The sequence below is a fragment of the Corythoichthys intestinalis genome, chromosome 19 (genome assembly GCF_030265065.1).
Source record: "Corythoichthys intestinalis isolate RoL2023-P3 chromosome 19, ASM3026506v1, whole genome shotgun sequence".
NCBI lineage: Eukaryota > Metazoa > Chordata > Actinopteri > Syngnathiformes > Syngnathidae > Corythoichthys > Corythoichthys intestinalis.
This window is the reverse complement of record NC_080413.1, coordinates 34,825,288-34,845,606: the sequence shown is the minus strand read 5'-3', so window position 1 is coordinate 34,845,606 and position 20,319 is coordinate 34,825,288. Positions and strand designations below refer to the sequence as shown.

Genomic DNA, 20,319 nt, shown 5'->3' with positions numbered 1-20,319 from the left:
GGTTTCTCTCCTGTTAATGTCGATCACGTGTGTTGAATATTGGGTTATAGCCTATGTGTAAACAGAGATGCAGTATATTGTATTAGTCTTGTATTAAGTGTTCTGTGTTCGTGTATTTGGTTGAATGTTAGTATATTTTAAATAGGAGCACCTGCCCAGTTGAGAGTTTTTTACGTTAAATACGTATATATTGGCAACTGTTGACTTCTGTCGGAGATTTGCACTGGCGTAATCTGTAAAATCCTGTTGTGTGTCGCATCGTTGCGCTGCCAATGATTGTAAACTTTTATAGCAAAGTTATATTTTGCCTCGCCCGGTACTCGCTAACAGGGTAGCTATCAGTACGCTCAGCCGCGCTAGGCATTATGGGCAATGTAGTTTTGAACTGCTGCGTTTGGAAACATGCTGGTTGAATAGCTTCTCAGTTTATTTCGATTATTGTTTGCATACAATCTAGAACACTGAATGAGAATAAAAATTGAGTGGGAATAACAATTTGTCAACGACAATTGTCGTGATAGTAATTTATAAAAATGTTGAGTTGGCACATTGCCTACTGTGTGTGCGTATTGACTGGACTAAATTTCCATGGGTCTGCATTATATATATATATATATATATTTTTTTTTTTATTTTTTTTTTTTTTTTTTTTAATCATTATTTGTTTTTGTTTTTTTAAGGTTTGATTTTTAAAAAAATTTTTTTAGGAAGAATAAAGCCTGTTGAGTAAAAAATTTTCCCATATAGTGTATAATATATACTATATGGCAATAGGCCTGTTTTTTTTTTTTTTTTTTTTTTTTTAAATAAAACTGATTTTTTCTAACCAGACGGACGAGGCACACTTTAAATGTATTAAAGTTATATAGGCATCTTTGAGTGGACTTAGAGTAAAATTTAAATATCTCGAGGCCGGGCCGAGTGTCCTCTTTTTTGGAAATCAAAATATGGTCACCCTAGGTTCATCATTATTATACTGTATGCTGTCTATGTTCTGCACGATTTAATAACACCTACCTTTTGAAAGGATGACAATTATGAAAGTCAAACTCTGATGTAATACACAAAACCCCGATACTTATCTTCTACACCCATTGAGAAGTTGACCAAAAATTGATTCTCACACTCACACTGATTTTCACACTGCTCTCCCAGTTCAAATGGATTGGACGTCTATCGCTGTCAATAACAGCCAATAAGTCAAACTTGTTTACAAACGTGTAATTCCCAGTAGACCAGTCTGACATTCCTGCACCCGTCCCGTCAAAAAGGTAAAAGGCGTAAACACACGTCTGCCACTAAATGAGTTCAAGAGTCACAACTTAAGACTTGAAAGTTAGACTTATATCACTGCAATACAATCAAATCAGTCTTGTACGCTGGTCTCATGGATATCAAATCATCTTTTAAAGTTTATACACATAACTACATGTGAATGAACTGTTTCACTTTACTCACCAGAGCGATTACTTTGACAGGCTGATTGGCTTGCCGACATGTAAATAGTCACACTAAAAACGCACCATCTGACAACAGCTTGGGTGGAAACGCAACAATTCAGCACAGCACATCTCAAATTCAAATCCAGGTAAGATTTTTGGATTTTAAACACAACGAAATTAACTTAAATTAGCTGTCTATTAGAGTTAGTTTGACTCACACAAACAGCCAACTTCACACACAATTGAGTGCTGAACTTGGACAAGATATGTTTTCATAGCAGTACGTAATTTCGATTCAATGGCGATAGCTTTAAGATTGTTTAGTTGTGTAAACATATTAAGAAATACCCCGCTTCAAAAAACGAGGTGTGTAATAGGTTGACTTTGCTAGCTCGCTAGTCAAGCTAAGCTAACCTAAGTGGATTGTTGTCTTTAACCTTTCGTCAAACGCTCACAGCATGATTTAAGACACCGACATAAGGCTCGAATGCTTTACGTGAAGTAGACTTGCGTACGTCGTTGCGAACAGAAACGTATGGCGCTTAAAAGCCAACATAACACAAGCGCCACATCATGGAAAACTCACCCATTCCTGTCCTTCGCGCCGCCTTTGCGATCAAACGTTGCAAATTCCTGATTCGGCAAGCTTGCGGCTTAAAAGCAAAGCAACACACCAAATCGGTGGGCGTAGAAACAGTTAACAACTGCTATGTTGTAGGAATTAAGGAGAAGTTGACAGCCGTGTATCCATTCGCTTTGCCATGCGGCAGCTTCCCTTCTTCTCCCCTGGCAGTGCTTCAAGACTATTGTGCAGGAAGTTGAACAGGAGTCTCCACCTTTCTTGGACTTGCCTCCATTGGGTAATTTAACAGCGGCTGCCCAGCCACCAAAATACAAAACAGTACTAAACTTCGCGATGTTTCGAAGCTGGGGGAAAGTCCCGCGAGAGGAATGGGTGGAATTTTGATCCCTGCCATATTATTGGTCCACTGAGCATATTAACCCAGTCATCACTCCGCGCGTCTGCTATGTCAGGTATATTTCAATGGTGGAAAAACTAACACACATAAGTGGGTAGTAATGCGTTACATTTACTTGAGTAACTTTATGAGAAAAATGTACTACTAAGAGTAGATCTACCAAGCCATACTTTTACATTTACTTGAGTAGATTTATGAAGAAGAAACACTACTCTTACTCATAGGCGGAGATCGAGGGGGGGGGGGGGGGGGGGGGGGGGCGGGCGGTTAGGCATTGCCGCCCTGGTGGCTGAAAATTGCATTGCATATAATTGACTTTCCTATAAATTAATTTAAAGTGCGTACGACAGGATTAAAAAAAAGTCTTAAATAGGATTATTATGTGAATTAGAATCATATTTTGAGACGATTCGACTATATACTACAATTTGGCAAAACGCAGATGGCGAGAAATTAGTTTTTTAATGCACCGTTTAGCCACGCCTACCAATATAAGCCTCTAGCGTCCCCAACAGGAGGATGAAGTCGGCAGGGTCATGGTTTCAACTAGAGATGTCCCGATCGGGTCAGATCACGTCATTTTCAAAGTATCGGAATCGGCAAAAAAATATCGGCCATGCCTTTTTTTAATATATATGTATTTTTTTAATTAAATCGTTTTCTAATTGTATTTAACGTTACAGACATAATATGTCTGTAACGTTAGTCTTTAGTTTAAGGCTTAAGGTAGGGTTATCAAATTTATCCCGATAACGGCAGTAATTAATGTTTTTAAAAATGTATCACGTTAATAAATGTAACGCAGTTAATGCATGCGTTGCACGACTCACTCACGCATTGGCGCGCTCCATCTGTAATGGCGCCGTTTTACCTATATAGAGAGACAAAAGGCAGCATAAAATGAGTAGAGTGAATTTTGGCAGCCTTTAGAGCCTTTTTTTAATTTGCTGGAGCCTTACAATCCCTCTCCCTACGATTAGAAATATCATGGGAAGCAATGTGGGGAAGCAAGGTAGCAAATGATCTTTTTCTTAACACCTTATGTTATTTCCCAACGCTGAGAAAATATATCCATTGGTAGCACTACGCACAGTCATGGTTCCACTTCCCATCATGCATTTGGGCATGCCTACAGTATCATTTACTGAAAGCTCAACAAATACACTAGATGGCAATATTTAGTCACAATATACAAAGTCACAAGTCTTTCTATCCGTGGATCCCTCTCACAGAAAGAATGTTAATAATGTAAATGCCATCTTGAGGATTTTTTGTCATAATAAACAAATACAGTACTGTATATTGAATGTACTGTATGTTGAATGTATATATTCATCCGAGTTTTATTCATTTTTTTCTTAATGCATTGCCAAAATGTATATGATCGGAAAAAATTATCGGGAATGATTGGAATTGAATCGGGAGCAAAAAAAAGCAATCGGATCGGGAAATATCGGGATCGGCAGATACTCAAACTAAAACGATTGGGATCGGATCGGGAGCAAAAAAACATGATCAGAACAACCCTAGTTTCAACTGATTTAGAATTCAGCCCAATTAGGGGGAATTATTCAGAATGTGGAAAATGCGACGAAGAGAGCATTTGTCATTGTTTCAGTCTCTCTACTCCAATATTTTTACAGGATATTCTTTTTATCCAAGTATTTTTCCCCAATAGTGAATAAATGGTATGGTCATGACAAATAACAGTGTTGTGCTAGTACGACACGGCAAAATTACTCCATAATGGTCAAAACTGTCGACTTCACCTTTACTGTCGCACCTCCGAACGATATTTTATGCCACCGTAGTTAGTCAGGCTTTTGTCATTTCCCTGCCCCGGCTTCGAAGAATGTAAACAAGCCAAGAGGCGTGACAGCTTGCCGACATGCTAACCCGAACCGAGTGATGTTTCAAAGTCTTCGAAGCGAAAAATGACACAAAACTAGTCCGGAGAATTTCACACGGCGGCGGGGTTGTCGATTGTCTTGGCCGATCGACAACCTGCCCGGCAGCGAACAGGTTAGAGCTCGTCGTTTGCCTGCTGAGGGCAGAGGGCTCGTTTGGGGGGAAGCAGCTGGACAATGACCGCCGGACAAACCAGCCGACGTCGAAGGAGCACGTAGCCACATGGTCAACACAAATGTGGCGTAAAATAGTGCTTTACTACACTGCGAAGGCGTAAACAGCGAGAGAGTCATACGAGAGCGGCTGCAGTTCTTGTGCAGCTAACATGGCAGAATGTGTCTGAGAAGAGCTTTTCTACATGCCCATCCATAATCAAACCTAAGTAAATAGTCCTTAATTTAAAGAAAGTTTGTAGTGTTTATTTTGTAATCGCTGTATTCGTGGCCATTTTTAACACAAAGTTGCAATTTCTGACGGGGTTGAAAATTTGACAGAACACCGGGCAAACGGAGGACAATAAGCCGAGTATCGTGCTCTCCCAGTGGAGGGATGTGCGGCAAGCTGCCGGTCATCAGCCGAGTGGACAAGGAGCATGTCAGCCACAAAATGCAAGCCACCTCCATATTAAAATAATCCCAGTATTTGACATGATACAAAACACGATGCTTACTCACTTCCTCTTAAGTGCAATGGTCCCACAGTTGTCGCACACTTGTTTTGGCCAATCTCGGGGTGAACGGGAACTTTTTTGAAACCCAAAAAGGCTCACACGCCTCTTCCTGGTGCAGCCACAAAAGCCTGCAGTCGTTTGGCTAGCGTGATGCAAAAAATAAACGAATTAATCCACAAAATCAGCTGAATCCGCAGTCCATCTGCGTGCTATAAAGCAATGCTGTATTGTGAGATGCTGACCCGGGCGACGTCACATTCGAATTTGTCCTAAACCCGAGACTGGAGCCGGAAGTCACTCATTTTCATGGCGCGGGATTCAAAAGACTATATAGAATATATAAAATGATCGCTTCCACACACATCCAAGCGGTCAATTTCATTCAGGAGCATAAAACACTGCGTAAAATATGAAATAAACATGCTTTTTTGTGTCATACGCACTTTAAAGTGCGTACGACAGGATAAAATAAAGTCTTAAATAGCATTATTATGTGAATTAGTCATATTTTGGGACAATTCGACTATATACAACAATTTGGCAAAGCGCAGATGATAGGAAATTAGTCTTTTAATCCGGTCAATATCATTATGAAGTCAATGGATCAATTTACAGTAAAGTATAATTTTATTGACATTGTTTTGTGTGTAACAGAAAAGACTTATAGTGCATCCCTTTGCCTGAATTAAAAAAATAAATAAATAAGACACATCCAAACTGCAAATATACACTCAAGGTACATTGCATTACCATTTAATACCGAAAAATAAAATGTATTGAAATCAATAAGTAATAATAATAAATTCAAATTGATTAGCAACATTACTGTAACTCATGTGGACGAAATGCCAAACAATTTGACCGAAATAACAAAAATGAATAGACCAAAAACAACAGTTATCATTGGACAGAAGAACAGTTTTTATTTTAACTGCAGGCAGTATCAGCTCCTTTGCTATGATGTGGAGTTATTTTGCATTGACCAACTTGGTATGCTACCTTAATGATGCTAAGAGTGCTCGCTGGTTTACTGATGTAACACTGACAAAGCGGGATGATTGTTGGCAATATTCAGCACGTTTTCGCAGAAAAAAAAATCAAGCGGCTTATCAATGTACGGCTGTTCAATTTTGCCAAAAAAGAAAATCCCAATTAATTTCTCTCAAACCCGATTTTCCAACATCAATTTCGATTTCTTGGCAAAATAAAAGATAATGACAAATAAAGTATTCAGAATGTCTTCTATTTAAACTTACTTTTTCTTTATTAGAACTGAAAGTGCCAGTGAATTTAACTGATTAAGAGAATATATTTTATTTATTCAACAGACTCCAGCTCTGGTCTTTATTAAAGCGATAATGAAGATGCATATACAGGGGTGAAAGTGGCTAGAATTTCTTGCCGGAACTCCCCGACACGAAGGTCGCCACGGAGCCAGAAATGTTCTTTTCTTTTTTTTTCTTTTTTTTTTTTGGGTGGGGGGGTCAAACCTCTTAAACTACTGAAATGCAAAGAAAACTGTTTTAGCACAGTTATTTGTATAACACATACAAAAACTGATTTTCATTCAAAATTGTATTTTTTCAATGATTTGCAAAATTTAAAAAAAAAAAAAAAACAGCAATAACCCCAAACTCCATCTCCTAATTTTTATTTTCCTTCATTTCCTCACATACTAAATGCCAAATCTCAATTTTAACTACTTAAGATTGAGAACAAAGGATGTATATTAAAATTGAAGTTAATGTAAACATTTACTTTTTTTTTTTTTTTTTAAATAATTAAGGTATAAGTAACATACATTCAGAAAAGATAAGTACAAATGATGTATATTATGCAGAGTTAAATGGAATATATTTTGAAGGTGGCGCAAACATTGACTTTTCTAAATCAAAAGGAAATGAATAAGTAGCCTAACATAAATGAACAAATATAAGTCCAAAGTGCACGTTGACAGCTAAGATGTTCTGAACCTCCCCATCAAAGCAAATAAAAGTAAATATGATAAATAAGCCTCCTCAAGTCTTTCCTTGCTTTTAAAAATTTGATCCATTTTATGTTGCGTTGCCCTTTTTTTGTCGCATCAATTCAACAACCTTTTTTTCTTTTTTTTCCTGCTGCTCCAGAAAACATGCACATTTGAACTAATCAGAGCTAACTATCTCTGCTGATCACATGTCAGTATGTCAGCCAATTGAACGGATGAATGAGTACAGGCGTTTCGCTTTGCTGCGTAAATTCGCACATTGAAGTGACTCATCATCGTCAGACTCAGATAACTGCAGCAGCTGGGGAAACCTGGATGCCGTCCGTGGAATAAAATAAATAATAAATATTGGTGGAAACGGATTACGCTACACAAGCACTTTATTATGCTTGCTGTTAACATTTGTGTATGTAAATCTGACGTTGGTTGATTGTTTCCTTCTTGGAGATGAAATGCATGTGTGGCAGCTTAGTTTTTTTTGTTTTTTTTTTACATAGCGCTTTGACAGTTGCCGTCATATTTTTTAAATCAAAGCACCATGTACCGGAACAGCATTCCGGCCCTGAATCTTATACTGGAACTGCGTTCTGGCCCTGAATCTTATACTGGAACTGCGTTCCTGACCGTTCTGGCCCACTTTCACCCCTGTGCATATACCATTTGAAACAAAATCAAACATGTAAAAAGGTAGTCACTCAGTAAGCTTGTAAACCAAATTGTCAGTAACTCAATCTCCCAATCAGCTTGCCTGCCAATCAGTCAGTCAATCAATCAAGTCAGTCAGGTGAAGTAGATAGGCAGCCAGGCTCAGGGTGATGTGCTGTCACATTTCTCTCTGGTCTTACTTACATAAATTAATGATTAGTGCAAAACTGTCACTCAATAATAACAAAATAATAACAATATGCAAGGTGGCAATCACACAATTATGCACCCTAGTGAAGGTAACAAACAGAATGATCCCTTAGGTTTATGAGGATCTCATTTTTACAAAAGACATCAGGTTAAACACATTAATGGCCCAGTGAAAAATGTGCATATAGATTCAATTTTCAAATGTAGACGTATGCGTTTTGCCAAAATATTATTGTATTAAAACAAAAAACAACATGGCAAATATTATTGTATTAAAACAAAAAACAACATGGCATGCTTTTAGTTACTGTTATCTAGCAGGGGTCGCGTTAACCGAATATTTTCCGCCGTTGACCGGTTTTTTAAAACGGTGACGGAAAAAACTGAAGTCCATCTGTCATTTTGACAGGTTGCAATTCACACCCCAGACCACAGGGTGGCGAGTGAGCATATTAATTAGCTATTGTCTCTCTTGATGCATGACGTCGTTGGCCTTACTCGGAAAAATGTCAAGGCAACTGAGTGTTTGCCTGGCACGGCCAGACTTTCTCCCTGTATTTTTCAAACACTGAGAGAAAAGTCTGGGACACAGCCTCTCGAGTAGGTACAAAATCAATCGACAAATCAGATTTGTTTATTTGCGTGACGTGTTCTTCACGAGCAATGTCACTCTTGCGCGCCGAAAGTCGTCTCTATAACAACACGGATGGCGAACGGGAGAGCAGAGAATATGTTCCAATCCGCGGTAAATTCAGTTTTAAATGAGCTAAAACACATCGACACGAGTCATTGACAACAGTCTATCTCGCGCTAGCCATGTTGAATAAACTCCGTTCTCCTCGTATGTTTACTTCCTCGCCCAAGTCCCTCGTCCTGCCCTCGTCGCTTTGCTAACGGCACTTCTGCCGGTCGCTGATTGGTGCACTCCGTTGTCTGTTTGCCTCTTGTTAAGCTTGTTCGGACAGAATATTAATTAAAAATGAATGAAAACTAAATACTATTGAATATGTCATTATTATTATTTTACAAATGTAAGTGACGGGTAAAAATAGATTATGACCGGATTTTTATGACACTGTCAGTCAAAATGACAGACAACGAAAAAGTCTAGCGCAACCTCTGAGTAGCAGTAATCTTGACAGGAAAACGAGACAGAGGGAGACACACATATACACACACACACGCAGACACAGTGCGAAAGGCAGACACACACCCACGCACCCCCGTATACTTTCATACTTGTGGGATAGTGCAATATACACTCAGCCAGACTTAGTGCTATTTTACTGTCCTTCATTGTGTTGTACATGACAGTGTGTTAAAGAATTAAATGAGGAAGTGTTGAACGATTCAAGGCTGTATGTTTTATTCAACAATCCACTGCAGTCATTCTACATATACAACAATACTTTAAGTACATCATGAGATAATACACTAACTCAAGGTGTCATGCAATTTGTGTCCAATGTTGGCTGGGCAAAAGAAGCATAATCACCGGTAACCATGGTTATTGTTATTGTTCAAGATGGCACGCCCTTGTGGGAGGAAGCTGGAATGTAGAGGAAACTACGGTGGCTTAGATAAACCACAATGATGCGGTTTTGAAAATCAAACGTACTGATTTGAACGTTTTAGCATCGTTTTAACCAGAAAAGTCGGTTTCAGTTCAAAATGGAATAGTTGAAAAACTTTATGTGATTAAAAGTCAAAAGCCAAACGCTTCCTCATCTTAACGCTTCATATCGCCAGTGCTCTTTGCTGTGTGGTCTTGTTTGGTTAAAAAATACTGTGCACTCTGAAAATGAGAGCGCCTTTGCCACCCACTGAGTGGATGTGCAATTACACTTGATTTTAGGCAAAAAAAAAAACATGTTCCCAAGGTCACATCCACCACCCCCGTTATCGCTCTGGACCCCTGCCTCTGCATAAAATCACCATCAAATGTGATCTGATCTTTGTCAACATCACACAGATGAAAAAACAGTGTCTGCTTCAACTAAAACCACCCAAGCATTTATAGGTTTTCATATTATAATGAGGATAAGATGCAAACAATGACAGAAGGGGGAAAAATAAGTAAGTGAACCATCACATTTAATATTTTGTGGCCCCTCCTTTGGCAGCAATGACTTCAACCAGACACTTCCTGTAACTGCATATCAGTCTGACACATCGATCAGGACTAATCTTGGCCCATTCTTCTCTACAAAACTGCTGTAGTTCAGTCAGATTCCTGGGATGTCTGGCATGAATTGCTGTCTTTAGATCATGCCACAGCATGTCAATGGGGTTCAAGTCTGGAATTTGACTTGGCCACTCCAGAACGTGTATTTTGTTCTACTGAAACCATTCTGAATTTAATTTACATATATGTGTTTTGGATCATTGTCTTGTTGCAGCATCCATCCCCTTTTTAGTTCCAACTGTCAGACAGACGGCCTCAGGTTTTCCTGCAAAACATCCTGATAAACCTTTGAATTCATTCATTCATTATTGCAAGTTGTCCAGGCCCCGAGGCAGCAAAAGAAACCCAAATCATGATTCTTCCACCATGCTTCACGGTGGGGATGAGGTGTTGATGTTGGTGAGCTGTTCCATTTTTCCTCCACACTTGACGTTGTGTGTTACTCCTAAACAATTAGACTTTGGTTTCATCAGTCCACAAAATATTTTGCCAAAACTTCTGTAGAGTATCCAAGTGGCTTTTTGCAAACATTAAATGAGCAACAAGCAGTGGCTTCCACCGTGAAGTAATCCGATTAACACCATTCTTGTCCATAGTTTCACATATACCTGTAGTTGATGTGTGCACAGACATATAGGACTGAACTCTTAGTTTCATCTTTGGACAACTTCTCTGACTGTCGATTGATGAACATCCAGACTTTTAGAGATGGATTTATATCCTTTCCCAACTTTTTACAAATCAACAATCCCCTTTTTTATGTTTTTTTTTTTTTTTTTAAACAGCGCAGCCCCTCCCTCCTCCCGCAGCCCAGCAAAGGAGCCATCGTCCCCCCCCCCCCCCCCACCCCCCTGGGATCTAGGGTGGTCCCCCGGGCCATCCGTGCACCCATCAACCGGCCTTCAGGGATGGCAAGAGGGGACGCACCACCAACCCCACCTCAACCCCCGTCTGCCCACACGGCCCACAAGCCACCGCCGCAGCCCCCCAAACTGCATGGCACGCCACGGGACCCCCAGCGGCCCACCAAGCCCAGGACAGGGTAGGTTTGTAAAAACAAACAAATCAACAATCCCTTGATTGCAGGTCTTCAGACAGCTCTTTTGACCGAGCCATGATTCACATCAAACAATGCTTCTCATCACGACAATTCTTACCAGGTGTGTGTTTTATATTGGGCAAGGCAGCTTTAAACCACTCATCAGTGATTGGGCACATAGCTGACTTTTATTGTTTGGTAAAAATCGGTTTTAATTGCTCTTTAAGTTTTTATAGCAGAGGGTTCACTTTATTTTCCCCCTTCTATCACTTGCCACGTTTACATGGAGCCAAATATTCCAATTACAATCGGAATATTTGTTCAAACCGAATAAATGTGTTCCATATAAACACCTCATTCGGAATGAACAGGCCCAAACCGAATGGAATTTCATTCCGATTCACAGGGGTGGAATATTCCTTTTCCCAAACCGATTAGAAGTAAAATTATATCATGTAAACAGGGAAGCGGAATGGTGTCTGGTTGCGTTCTTTCTGTGCATGCTCCGTACTGACGTGGTGACGTCACTTGGTGACGTAAGTAACGTCACTTGCAACATGGCTTCCAAGCACACGCACAGCGCACCCACACAACTTTTTAAATGAACGGCGTATCATTCCGAAGTTTTGTTTCCACTCGAAAAGTTAAAACAGCAGCTGATCTGACGATCGATCTCCATGTTTTGCAACGTGACGGTTTGTTTTGATTAATCTGCGCATGTCAGACGGCAGTTGTCAAACGTCCTTTCGGAATAAAGGCAGTCACATGTAAACGCTGGATCGGAATAGATGAAGTGACATGTAAACAGCTGATGTGAAATTTCCATTCGGAATGATTTGAATCGGTATGAATAAAAGTCAGCATGTAAACGTGGCTATTGTTTGCATGCTATCCTCATTAAAATATGAAAACCCATAAATGTCTGGGTGGTTTTAGTTAAATTAGATACTGCATTTTCATCTATGTGATTTTTACAAAGATTATATCACATTTGATGGTGATTTTATGCAGAAATGTGAGAAATTCCAAAAGGTTCAGATACTTTTTCATACCACTGTAAACCACCACTGAAACTTAAGACAATGTTAAGAACCGAAACCAGCAACCAAATCATGTCACTCGTGTGTATTGAGTGTATGAGCCAGGAAACCCGCATGTTGTTTGCACTAACAATAAACTGTGTGTTTACCCCTTTTTTATATGCACTAAACATTGTTTAGGTTCCATTCACTTTGTTGTAGTTGAAGTTGTAATGATAGTGTTTCCTTAAAGAAAATGACATACCATGTTGCTTATTTTAGTGCTGTTTGAAAACGAATTCTATCGAGTCCTAAAAATCCAAATCATGGTAAAGAAGGAGCCGAGCTGAAAGGCAGAGTTCTCTATTTACTTGTCGATCCATGTTCCTGCCTTTATCTATGGTCATGATCTGTGGGTCGTGACCAAAACAACAAGCGCCCGATGTGAGTTTCCGTTGCTCAGTGTGACAAGCTTGGTCATCCGGGCAGGGCTTTGAGTATAGAGTCGCTGCTTCTCCTCATCGAAAGAAGCCAAATGAGTTAGCTCAGCATCTGATGAGGATGCCTCATGGATGTATCCCTGATGAATTGTTCCTGGCATGTCCCAGTGGGAGGAGGCAAGAGACGCTGAGGAGACTGTCCACCCGCTGGCTGGCCTGGGAACACCTCTTGGAACCCGTTATGATGAATGAAGCCACTGGGGAGAGGGAAAACTAGGCTTCCCTGGTGAATATGGTGAAATATACTGTACTGTAGAATCATGTCACAATGCTTTTTAGGTACTATGAATAAAAGACACTGATTTTTTTTTTTTTTATTATAAAGTTATATAAAGTTTCACAATGGTGGCTTGAAATACAAGTGACCTGACTTTCAAGTCATGTTGATTCTTCGACTTGCGATATGAGTTGAGACATGATTGCAGGTGATGCTAGTCTTTTTACAAAAAGCAGAGATTTGGAACATACTAGTACTTTTGGTAAATAGTCTTCAAATAAGAGGTTTAAAGCTGTTTATTTACAGCTGTAGCTGTAAAATTAAAAATGATCCAAAGATAATTACATAATGTGTGTTTGAAATCACATAGCATCCATCTAGTAAACAACGGGAAACAACAAGGGCACTGATCAACCATTTGCATCAACTGGATGTATTGGTACTTTTTTAAGCAAAGGATATATGAAATGTGGGCTATGCATGCTGACAGTAACTATATTCACAGTTACGTAATTTACTTATCCCCTGACTGTGAATAATGACAAATATAATTGCTATACTAATGCCAAATGAAGTTTATTTATTCTTCAATATGGTACAGTACATCTATGTCTCATACTGCCACCAGGTGGCCAAGCAGCATATACCAGAATGAGCAGTAATTTGTTGCAATATGTTCATTGAAATATAAAGTGCTAAAAACCTATCAGTAATTTTCTTGATAATATATCTTATCACACATATTGTTGACATGAAGCCAGGTTCTACAACTCCTTTATGCTCCCCACCTCTGGAACAAGTTACCCGAACGTCTGAAGTATGCTCAAACTGTTAGCTCTTTTAAATCAGGGCTAAAAACGCTTTTGTTTAGCACTGCATATCTATAACTGTCTATATATTTCAATCTACCTGCTTTCTATTCCTCTTGTTTTTATCTCCATTGCTGATTTCAATTATTATTAGTAGTAGTAGTTTTTGTTTTATTTTTATTTTATTTATTTATTTTTATTCTGTGATTAAATGCGATCTTTTGTCTTCGTTTCTACGTTGTGTTGATTTAAATGTGATTTTTATGATCTTCATGTGATGTAAAGCACTTTGAATTGCCTTGTGTTGAATTGTGCTATATAAATAAATTTGCCTTGCCTTGCCTTGCCTTTAACAGAATAAGTCAGTCAGAACATTGAGCCTCAAGTGGGCCCTAACTGGGCCTATATTGGCGATACTTGTTTTAATCCATCTGGTTAGGTCATATATAAATCAGGGCTGTCAAACGATTAAAATTTTTAATCGAGTTAATTACAGCTTAAAAATTAATTAATCGTAATTAATCGCAATTCAAACCATCTATAAAATATGCCATATTTTTCTGTAAATTATATATACTGTAAAATAAATTGTTGGAATGGAAAGATAAGACACAAGATGGATATATACGTTCAACATACGGTACATAAGGACTGTAGTGGGCATTTCACTCTACTGTCATTTAAATCTGTCTATGCTGTCCTCACTCCGAAGCGTCTACTTTTTCCAAAGCTAGACAGCTAGTGAACGACGCCTTAAAAATCAGACTTCTTCCTTTTTCATCTGATTTATTAATAAAATGGCCTCAAACCATTGTCCTCTTTAGACCGTTGTAAAACTACAAAAAAAAAAAGTACACAAGCATTGCATTAGCAACAACGTTAGCTTAGCACGCTATACAGGTTCACTAAACATAAACAAAAAGCGTCTCATACAAAAAATATAAGATTTCGCTTACTAACATAATATGTACATTCTTTACAACAACCATACTTACGGACAAATCTTGTCCAAGGATCATATAAGCACAACATTAGAATGTAGGCGTCAGCTCGAGACGTCGTGAATCCATATTGAACTGGCAAGAAAACAATAAACCATGTCGCAAAGCGACCATAAGAGTTCGCTGTTAGACAGCACAAAAAGCCTTGCTGTAAAACTTACCAAAAGGCAGAATACTGTCTGAGCGGGACATGTGCGTTAATTGCGTCAAATATTTTAACGTGATTAATTAAAAAAATTAATTACAGCGCGTTAACGCGATAATTTAAACATAATAAAGATAAAATAGCCCTAATATAAATCTTATGGTACCTTGGCATGGCTGACCAGTTTTAACTCATGCTCACTTGGCCCACACATAGGCCATTGAAGAAGAAGGTTTTTTTTTTTTTCCTGTAAAAGGTTCTTTAATTATCTTAATGAACAGGTGATGACGACACACAAAACAGGAGCAAAATGGAAGCAATAATCACCTAAGATAAATACATTTATTAAGAAAAGAACAATAAAAATTTGGTCACCCAGGTCGAAATCCCCGAGAGCCCCCCAAGTGCCTTCGAGAAAATTCCGTTCCGACCTTTCAACGCAGATCCTATATTTAATCCAAATGCGGCAGGCACTCATATTAACCCATGAAGTGGCTCACAAGAAAGTGGAATTTTAGTAGCAGCTATGTTATGTTCTCTGCTTTGATCTTGCTGAGAGCTGCACTCTTAGGCAAATAAAGTAATAAAGAAGTCAAACAATATAAAAATGAATTTACCAAGTAAAATGAACAAATGTATGGGAATAAATACCTCAACACCATACAAGACCTAGACATGGTTTACCAGTTATAAAACATGCCCATTCAGCCCATACATAAACCTTTGAACTTGATATAGACACCACCCAACCATATGCAATGCAGATTTTATCAAGCTAACAAAATTATTCTAATCAATTGCAATTTTACATTTCATCATTTCATCCAACTGGTTGGCAACCAGTTTAGGATGTACCCTGCTTCCAGCCATTTGTTAGATGGCATAGGCTCCAGCACCCCTGCGACCCTTGTGAGTATAAGCGGTTCAGAAAGAATGAATCATTTCATCCAATATTTTCTGCAAATAACATCAAAGGTTTGATTTTATATGCACACACGATATTGTTGTTGCATTCATTTTTGCAGCATATGTACATTTCATTTTTTTGTCAACATCTAAAAATGTTTGAATGATTACTTTTTTTATTCATACACATTCCACTGTACAGTAATTATCTCCAGCAGGGCCCGAGAACCAAAAGTGGTATTTGCCATGTGGCAAAATTTTGCCATGTGGCTTTTTTTTTTTTTGTATGTGGCAAAATGCATTTTGCCATGTGGCATTTTTTGGGGGGTATATGGCATTTTTGGGGGGTATATGACAGTTTTGCAGGCCATGCACGTCCATGCCATTGGGGGCCATGCATGTCCCCATTTTCCGTTCTTGGTCAGAAATCAAAGCCACGCATGTTTTTCTGCCATTTAAAATGAATGGAAAATTTGGACATGCATGGCCGTCAATGGCATGGACGTGCATGGCCTGCAAAACTGCCATATACGCCCCAAAAATGCCATATACCCCCCCCCCCCCCCCCAAAAAAAAAAAAAAAAAAAAAGCCACAAACCAAAATCCATTTTGCCACATGGCAAAAAGAATGCCACATGGCTAAATCAATTTTGCCAGCTGGCAAAAAAAAATAAAAAATCCACATGGCAAAATCCATTTTGCCACATTGCAAATACCACTTTTGGTTCTCGCTGTCTTTCGTAATTATATTGTCATCAAAAGAAAATTCAACTCATGAGTTCAACTGTAACTACATATTTTTACCAGCAGATGTCCAACTTGCCATCCCTCCATTTACTACTGAGTTTTTCTCCCTTGAGTCTTTGCAGAGTTTGAGCTGATCTCAGTTGACAATGACGTGACGAGTATTCCATAAATTGAGATCCCAGGTTGTTGAAATCTGTCCACTTAATGCTATCTTTTCATACAATTCACGTACATTTTTTTAACATATCACATGGTGCTTAGACTACAAATTAGACAGTTAGACCCCTAGTGATGCTCAAGCACCTGCCGTTTTGCCCTGAAAGAAAAAAGAGCTCTGTTTTTCTGGAGTCCATTTATAAAAACTCATTCATCAATATTTACAAATGCAATTCCTCCGAATAGTGTGTGGATATCTCACAGGCATTTAGTTGAGCTCTTGTTAGAATTCAACCCAGACCTGATTGGCGGTGCACACAAGCCCCACATTGCTGCTCCCTACCTCGTCTCCTTCATCCACTTAAGTGCTGAGCAGCAGGGCGCGTGTCCTCTGACCCAAAGCATCAGACATACAAGTAATGATAGTGTTTGTGAAATCCCTTTCTGCAAGGGCGTAGGTTTGGTCTCAACATTGGTAGGGACAATATAACAGCATAACCTGCATGTACACTTTTTGCTGGGGACAGGACATTAATAAGACCAAACAGGTTGGGTGGAAAGGGGTCAGAACTACATTTCTCATGAATATGAACATAATTAATCAATACCATGATCAATGCAAAATAAATCTGTATTGACGTATGGCGGAAAAAACTTAGGGGACTTGAAGTTCCGCTCTGAGACCCCCAATTTGTCCAAATTTCAAAACTGTCCGATTGACACGTGTGATACATCATTGGAAAGCTTAATATGTTAATTTTCAGGGGGAAGAAAATTTTTGAACAGCGGGTCATTTAAAAAAAATAAATTTAAACAGCAAAACCCTAACTGGAGGTGAGAGCACGCGAGAGTAGAATTAAAGACGCCATGATTTTAACGAGATATTATCGCGTACTTACCTTGTTTCAAAGGTAAGTCCAAAAACTCCATATAGCATGTTTCATAGCCATAGCTGGATTTTTTCGGGATTTTATGGGTGAATCATGGTAATATAACAAGGGTTGCGATGCAGAAATCGCAGACATCAAGAAGTAATCAAGATTTTTTTTTTTCATATACTTCCCCTTTTAAACGTTTTTTTAAATACGTTATTTTCTTTGTTTGGATTGATTATTTATTATCTAAAATATTGGAGAAAATGCGACAGTAACGAAAAAAATACAATCAAGCAATAGTTATGAGGTAGATATCCGTGACCTTTTTACAGACGCCAAGTTTTTCATTGTGACGTAATTTGTTTAAAACTTTAAAATATGCGAGTAAATGATTTTTCTAAAGTCGTTTTTTTTTTTTTTTTTTTTAAACGAAATATTAGACATAAATTAATGATTCTAAGCTAAAAATGACACATTTCAAATAATAAATATAGTTACTTACTTTCTTTTTATGGCTTGGTTGAAACAAAAGCGGTTGCGCGACGTCTGTAAACGGGGGTATTCAGGGTAAAATGGACAAATTAAAAATAATTCAGGGACTTAATGCCCCATGAATCTGCTATGGCAGCATATGGACATATTGTTCTGTCAGACACAAATTTCTTTTGGCTTAAAATACAGCAGTTTATTTTATAGAGGTGTGCGAGAGCAGAAACTGCTTTTTCAGCCTTGTCTGTTTTTTCCGCCGTATACTTTCTAACTATCATGTGTATTAGTTCAGGTGATACACCGTTCGATTCAAACCTTTGTTTTCAAAAACTACTAAAGAAACATTTTGAAATCTTCCAGAAGGAATGTCTGGATTATTTTAGAAAATTTAAATTGCAATATTTGAACATAACGTAAATTATATTAACATACACAATAAATACAAAAGTGTTGCATTCCTGAATCTTAACTATCCAGGACTGCAAAAAAATAAACATTTGTCTTAAGACCACTCAGTTAAAAATGTTATTTTAATGGGAAAAAAGTCATTTTTCAAAATGGGGTAATACCCACTTGCTTCAAATAAAGGATTTTTTCATACTATTAACCTACACATGGAACTACATGTTAGCCTACATTTCCCTTCACCGCAAGAGTAATACATTGCTTCAAATAGTTGTCTCAGTCATCTTCTCGCTTATTTTCATCTCTAAAGTGCATCAGTGGGTTGAGCAATTATGGGAAAAAAAATTTTTAATCGGGATTAATTCTTTTTTTTTTCTTTTACTTCAGTTATGATTAATGTATGACTATCTGAAAAATGTCAGCATTGGCTGAAAATAAAAAATATAATTAAATAAGTAATGTAGAAAATAAATAAATACACTTTAATATACGTGCACTAATAGGTATTCGGTTTTAAAAGTGTAAAGTCACAAGATGCTCTAGCCTTCTTTCTTTCTAAACCAGGCCGTTTACAAGAAGAAAACCAGCAGCATATGTTTTTTTGACTGTCAACACTTTCCTGTGAAACACACTCTCTAACAAGCTCCTTGCTTACGTTTTTCTGGTTCTGTAATTACCAGCAGAGTTGATTACATTTCTTACAGTTTCATTAACATTAACAGTACACTATAGACCCTACTCACGTGACGTCACAGCCACGCCCCCGCGCCATGATGTCCGCATACTCGCCATAGAAATGCATTAGCGCTTCGTAAATTCTTCCTATTATTGCACGTTTTACTGCTCGTCAACATTAATACTCAAAATGGTGAAGTCGTGTGTGGCGGTCGGTTGCAAAAACAGAGAAGATAGACGGAGAGACTTGAATTTTTACCGTATTCCGAGAGACACGAAGAGGAGGCCGCGATTGACTGCTGCAATTCGACGAGACAACTGGGCTCCAAACGACTACCACAGATTATGTAGTAGTCATTTTATATCTGGTAAGATGCATTTAATATATATTTAGAGGGTTTCGGGCTGACAACCACAATTAAGATCATTGCTAGGCTAATCGCCGACAACATACACGTATGTATGTAGTTAGTGCTATCGCTAAACCATATAAACATTAAAAGCCCTAGCTCCATTGACAAATGACATGAAATACATTAGACTTGACAGTGGATGTTAGCAAGAACAAAAGATTTTCAATTGAAAATTTCGTAACTCACCTTCCGAGCACAAGATTCCTGCCGAATTTTCGTGTACGAGGACGTGTTTCACCTAACCAGCAACGTAGCATTTATAAGCCTCCAAGCTCTTAAAGTTTTTCAAACTTTCGTGAGAATAGGCTGATTTTGTGTGGGTATCAGATGTCAGGCGAAGCCAGCGGGTCGAAAAACATCGATTTAGGCATCAAATACGGATCTGGCGAATGGATAAACTGAAGCTTTTCCACGTAACGCCTTTTATGCAACGGATCCAATGAGTTTACAGCGTCAGATAACGCCGGGGCTTCCATGAATTGCTCTATAACTTGCTCGACTAATAGAAAACAATGAGAATAGGTCTGAAAAAGAGGTACAATATGGCGGCCGGAAACAGCGACACGCCCATTTTGTGACGTAGGTGAGTAGGGTCTATAATAAACTATTTTTGTGGGTAGTAATTATGATCCATATAAATCTTATGAATTATACTAAAAGTATTTAGGTAAGCGAGTAAACTTTCTTATAATACCCTGTTGGCCCGAATATAATACGGCCCTGATTATAAGATGACCCCCTCTTTTTCAAGACTCAAGTCTGAAAAAAGACTTTTTGAACACCAAATTAATTTTTATACAGAAAATAATTACAGTACATCTGAAACAAATGATTATAACAATATATTTGAGAGAAAAAGCATGTTATTTTACCTCATTCAAATCTTAATATCTGAA

General features: G+C 38.3%; 1 protein-coding gene across 4 annotated transcripts in view; it reads right to left on the bottom strand.

The window, feature by feature from the left end:
- The window catches only part of cd2ap (CD2-associated protein), a 114,395-nt gene extending 112,022 nt beyond the window's left edge, over positions 1 to 2,373 (bottom strand). For 3 of the 4 annotated variants that reach the window (XM_057822500.1, XM_057822501.1, XM_057822499.1), the window contains exon 1: positions 2,029 to 2,373. In XM_057822500.1, coding sequence (XP_057678483.1) covers positions 2,029 to 2,032 — 4 coding nt within the window. In that variant the 5' untranslated portion in view covers positions 2,033 to 2,373. The remainder of the gene's footprint in view (positions 1 to 2,028) is intronic. The other variant, XM_057822498.1, reaches the window with a different exon arrangement.
- Between the last annotated feature and the right edge of the window lie 17,946 nt (positions 2,374 to 20,319).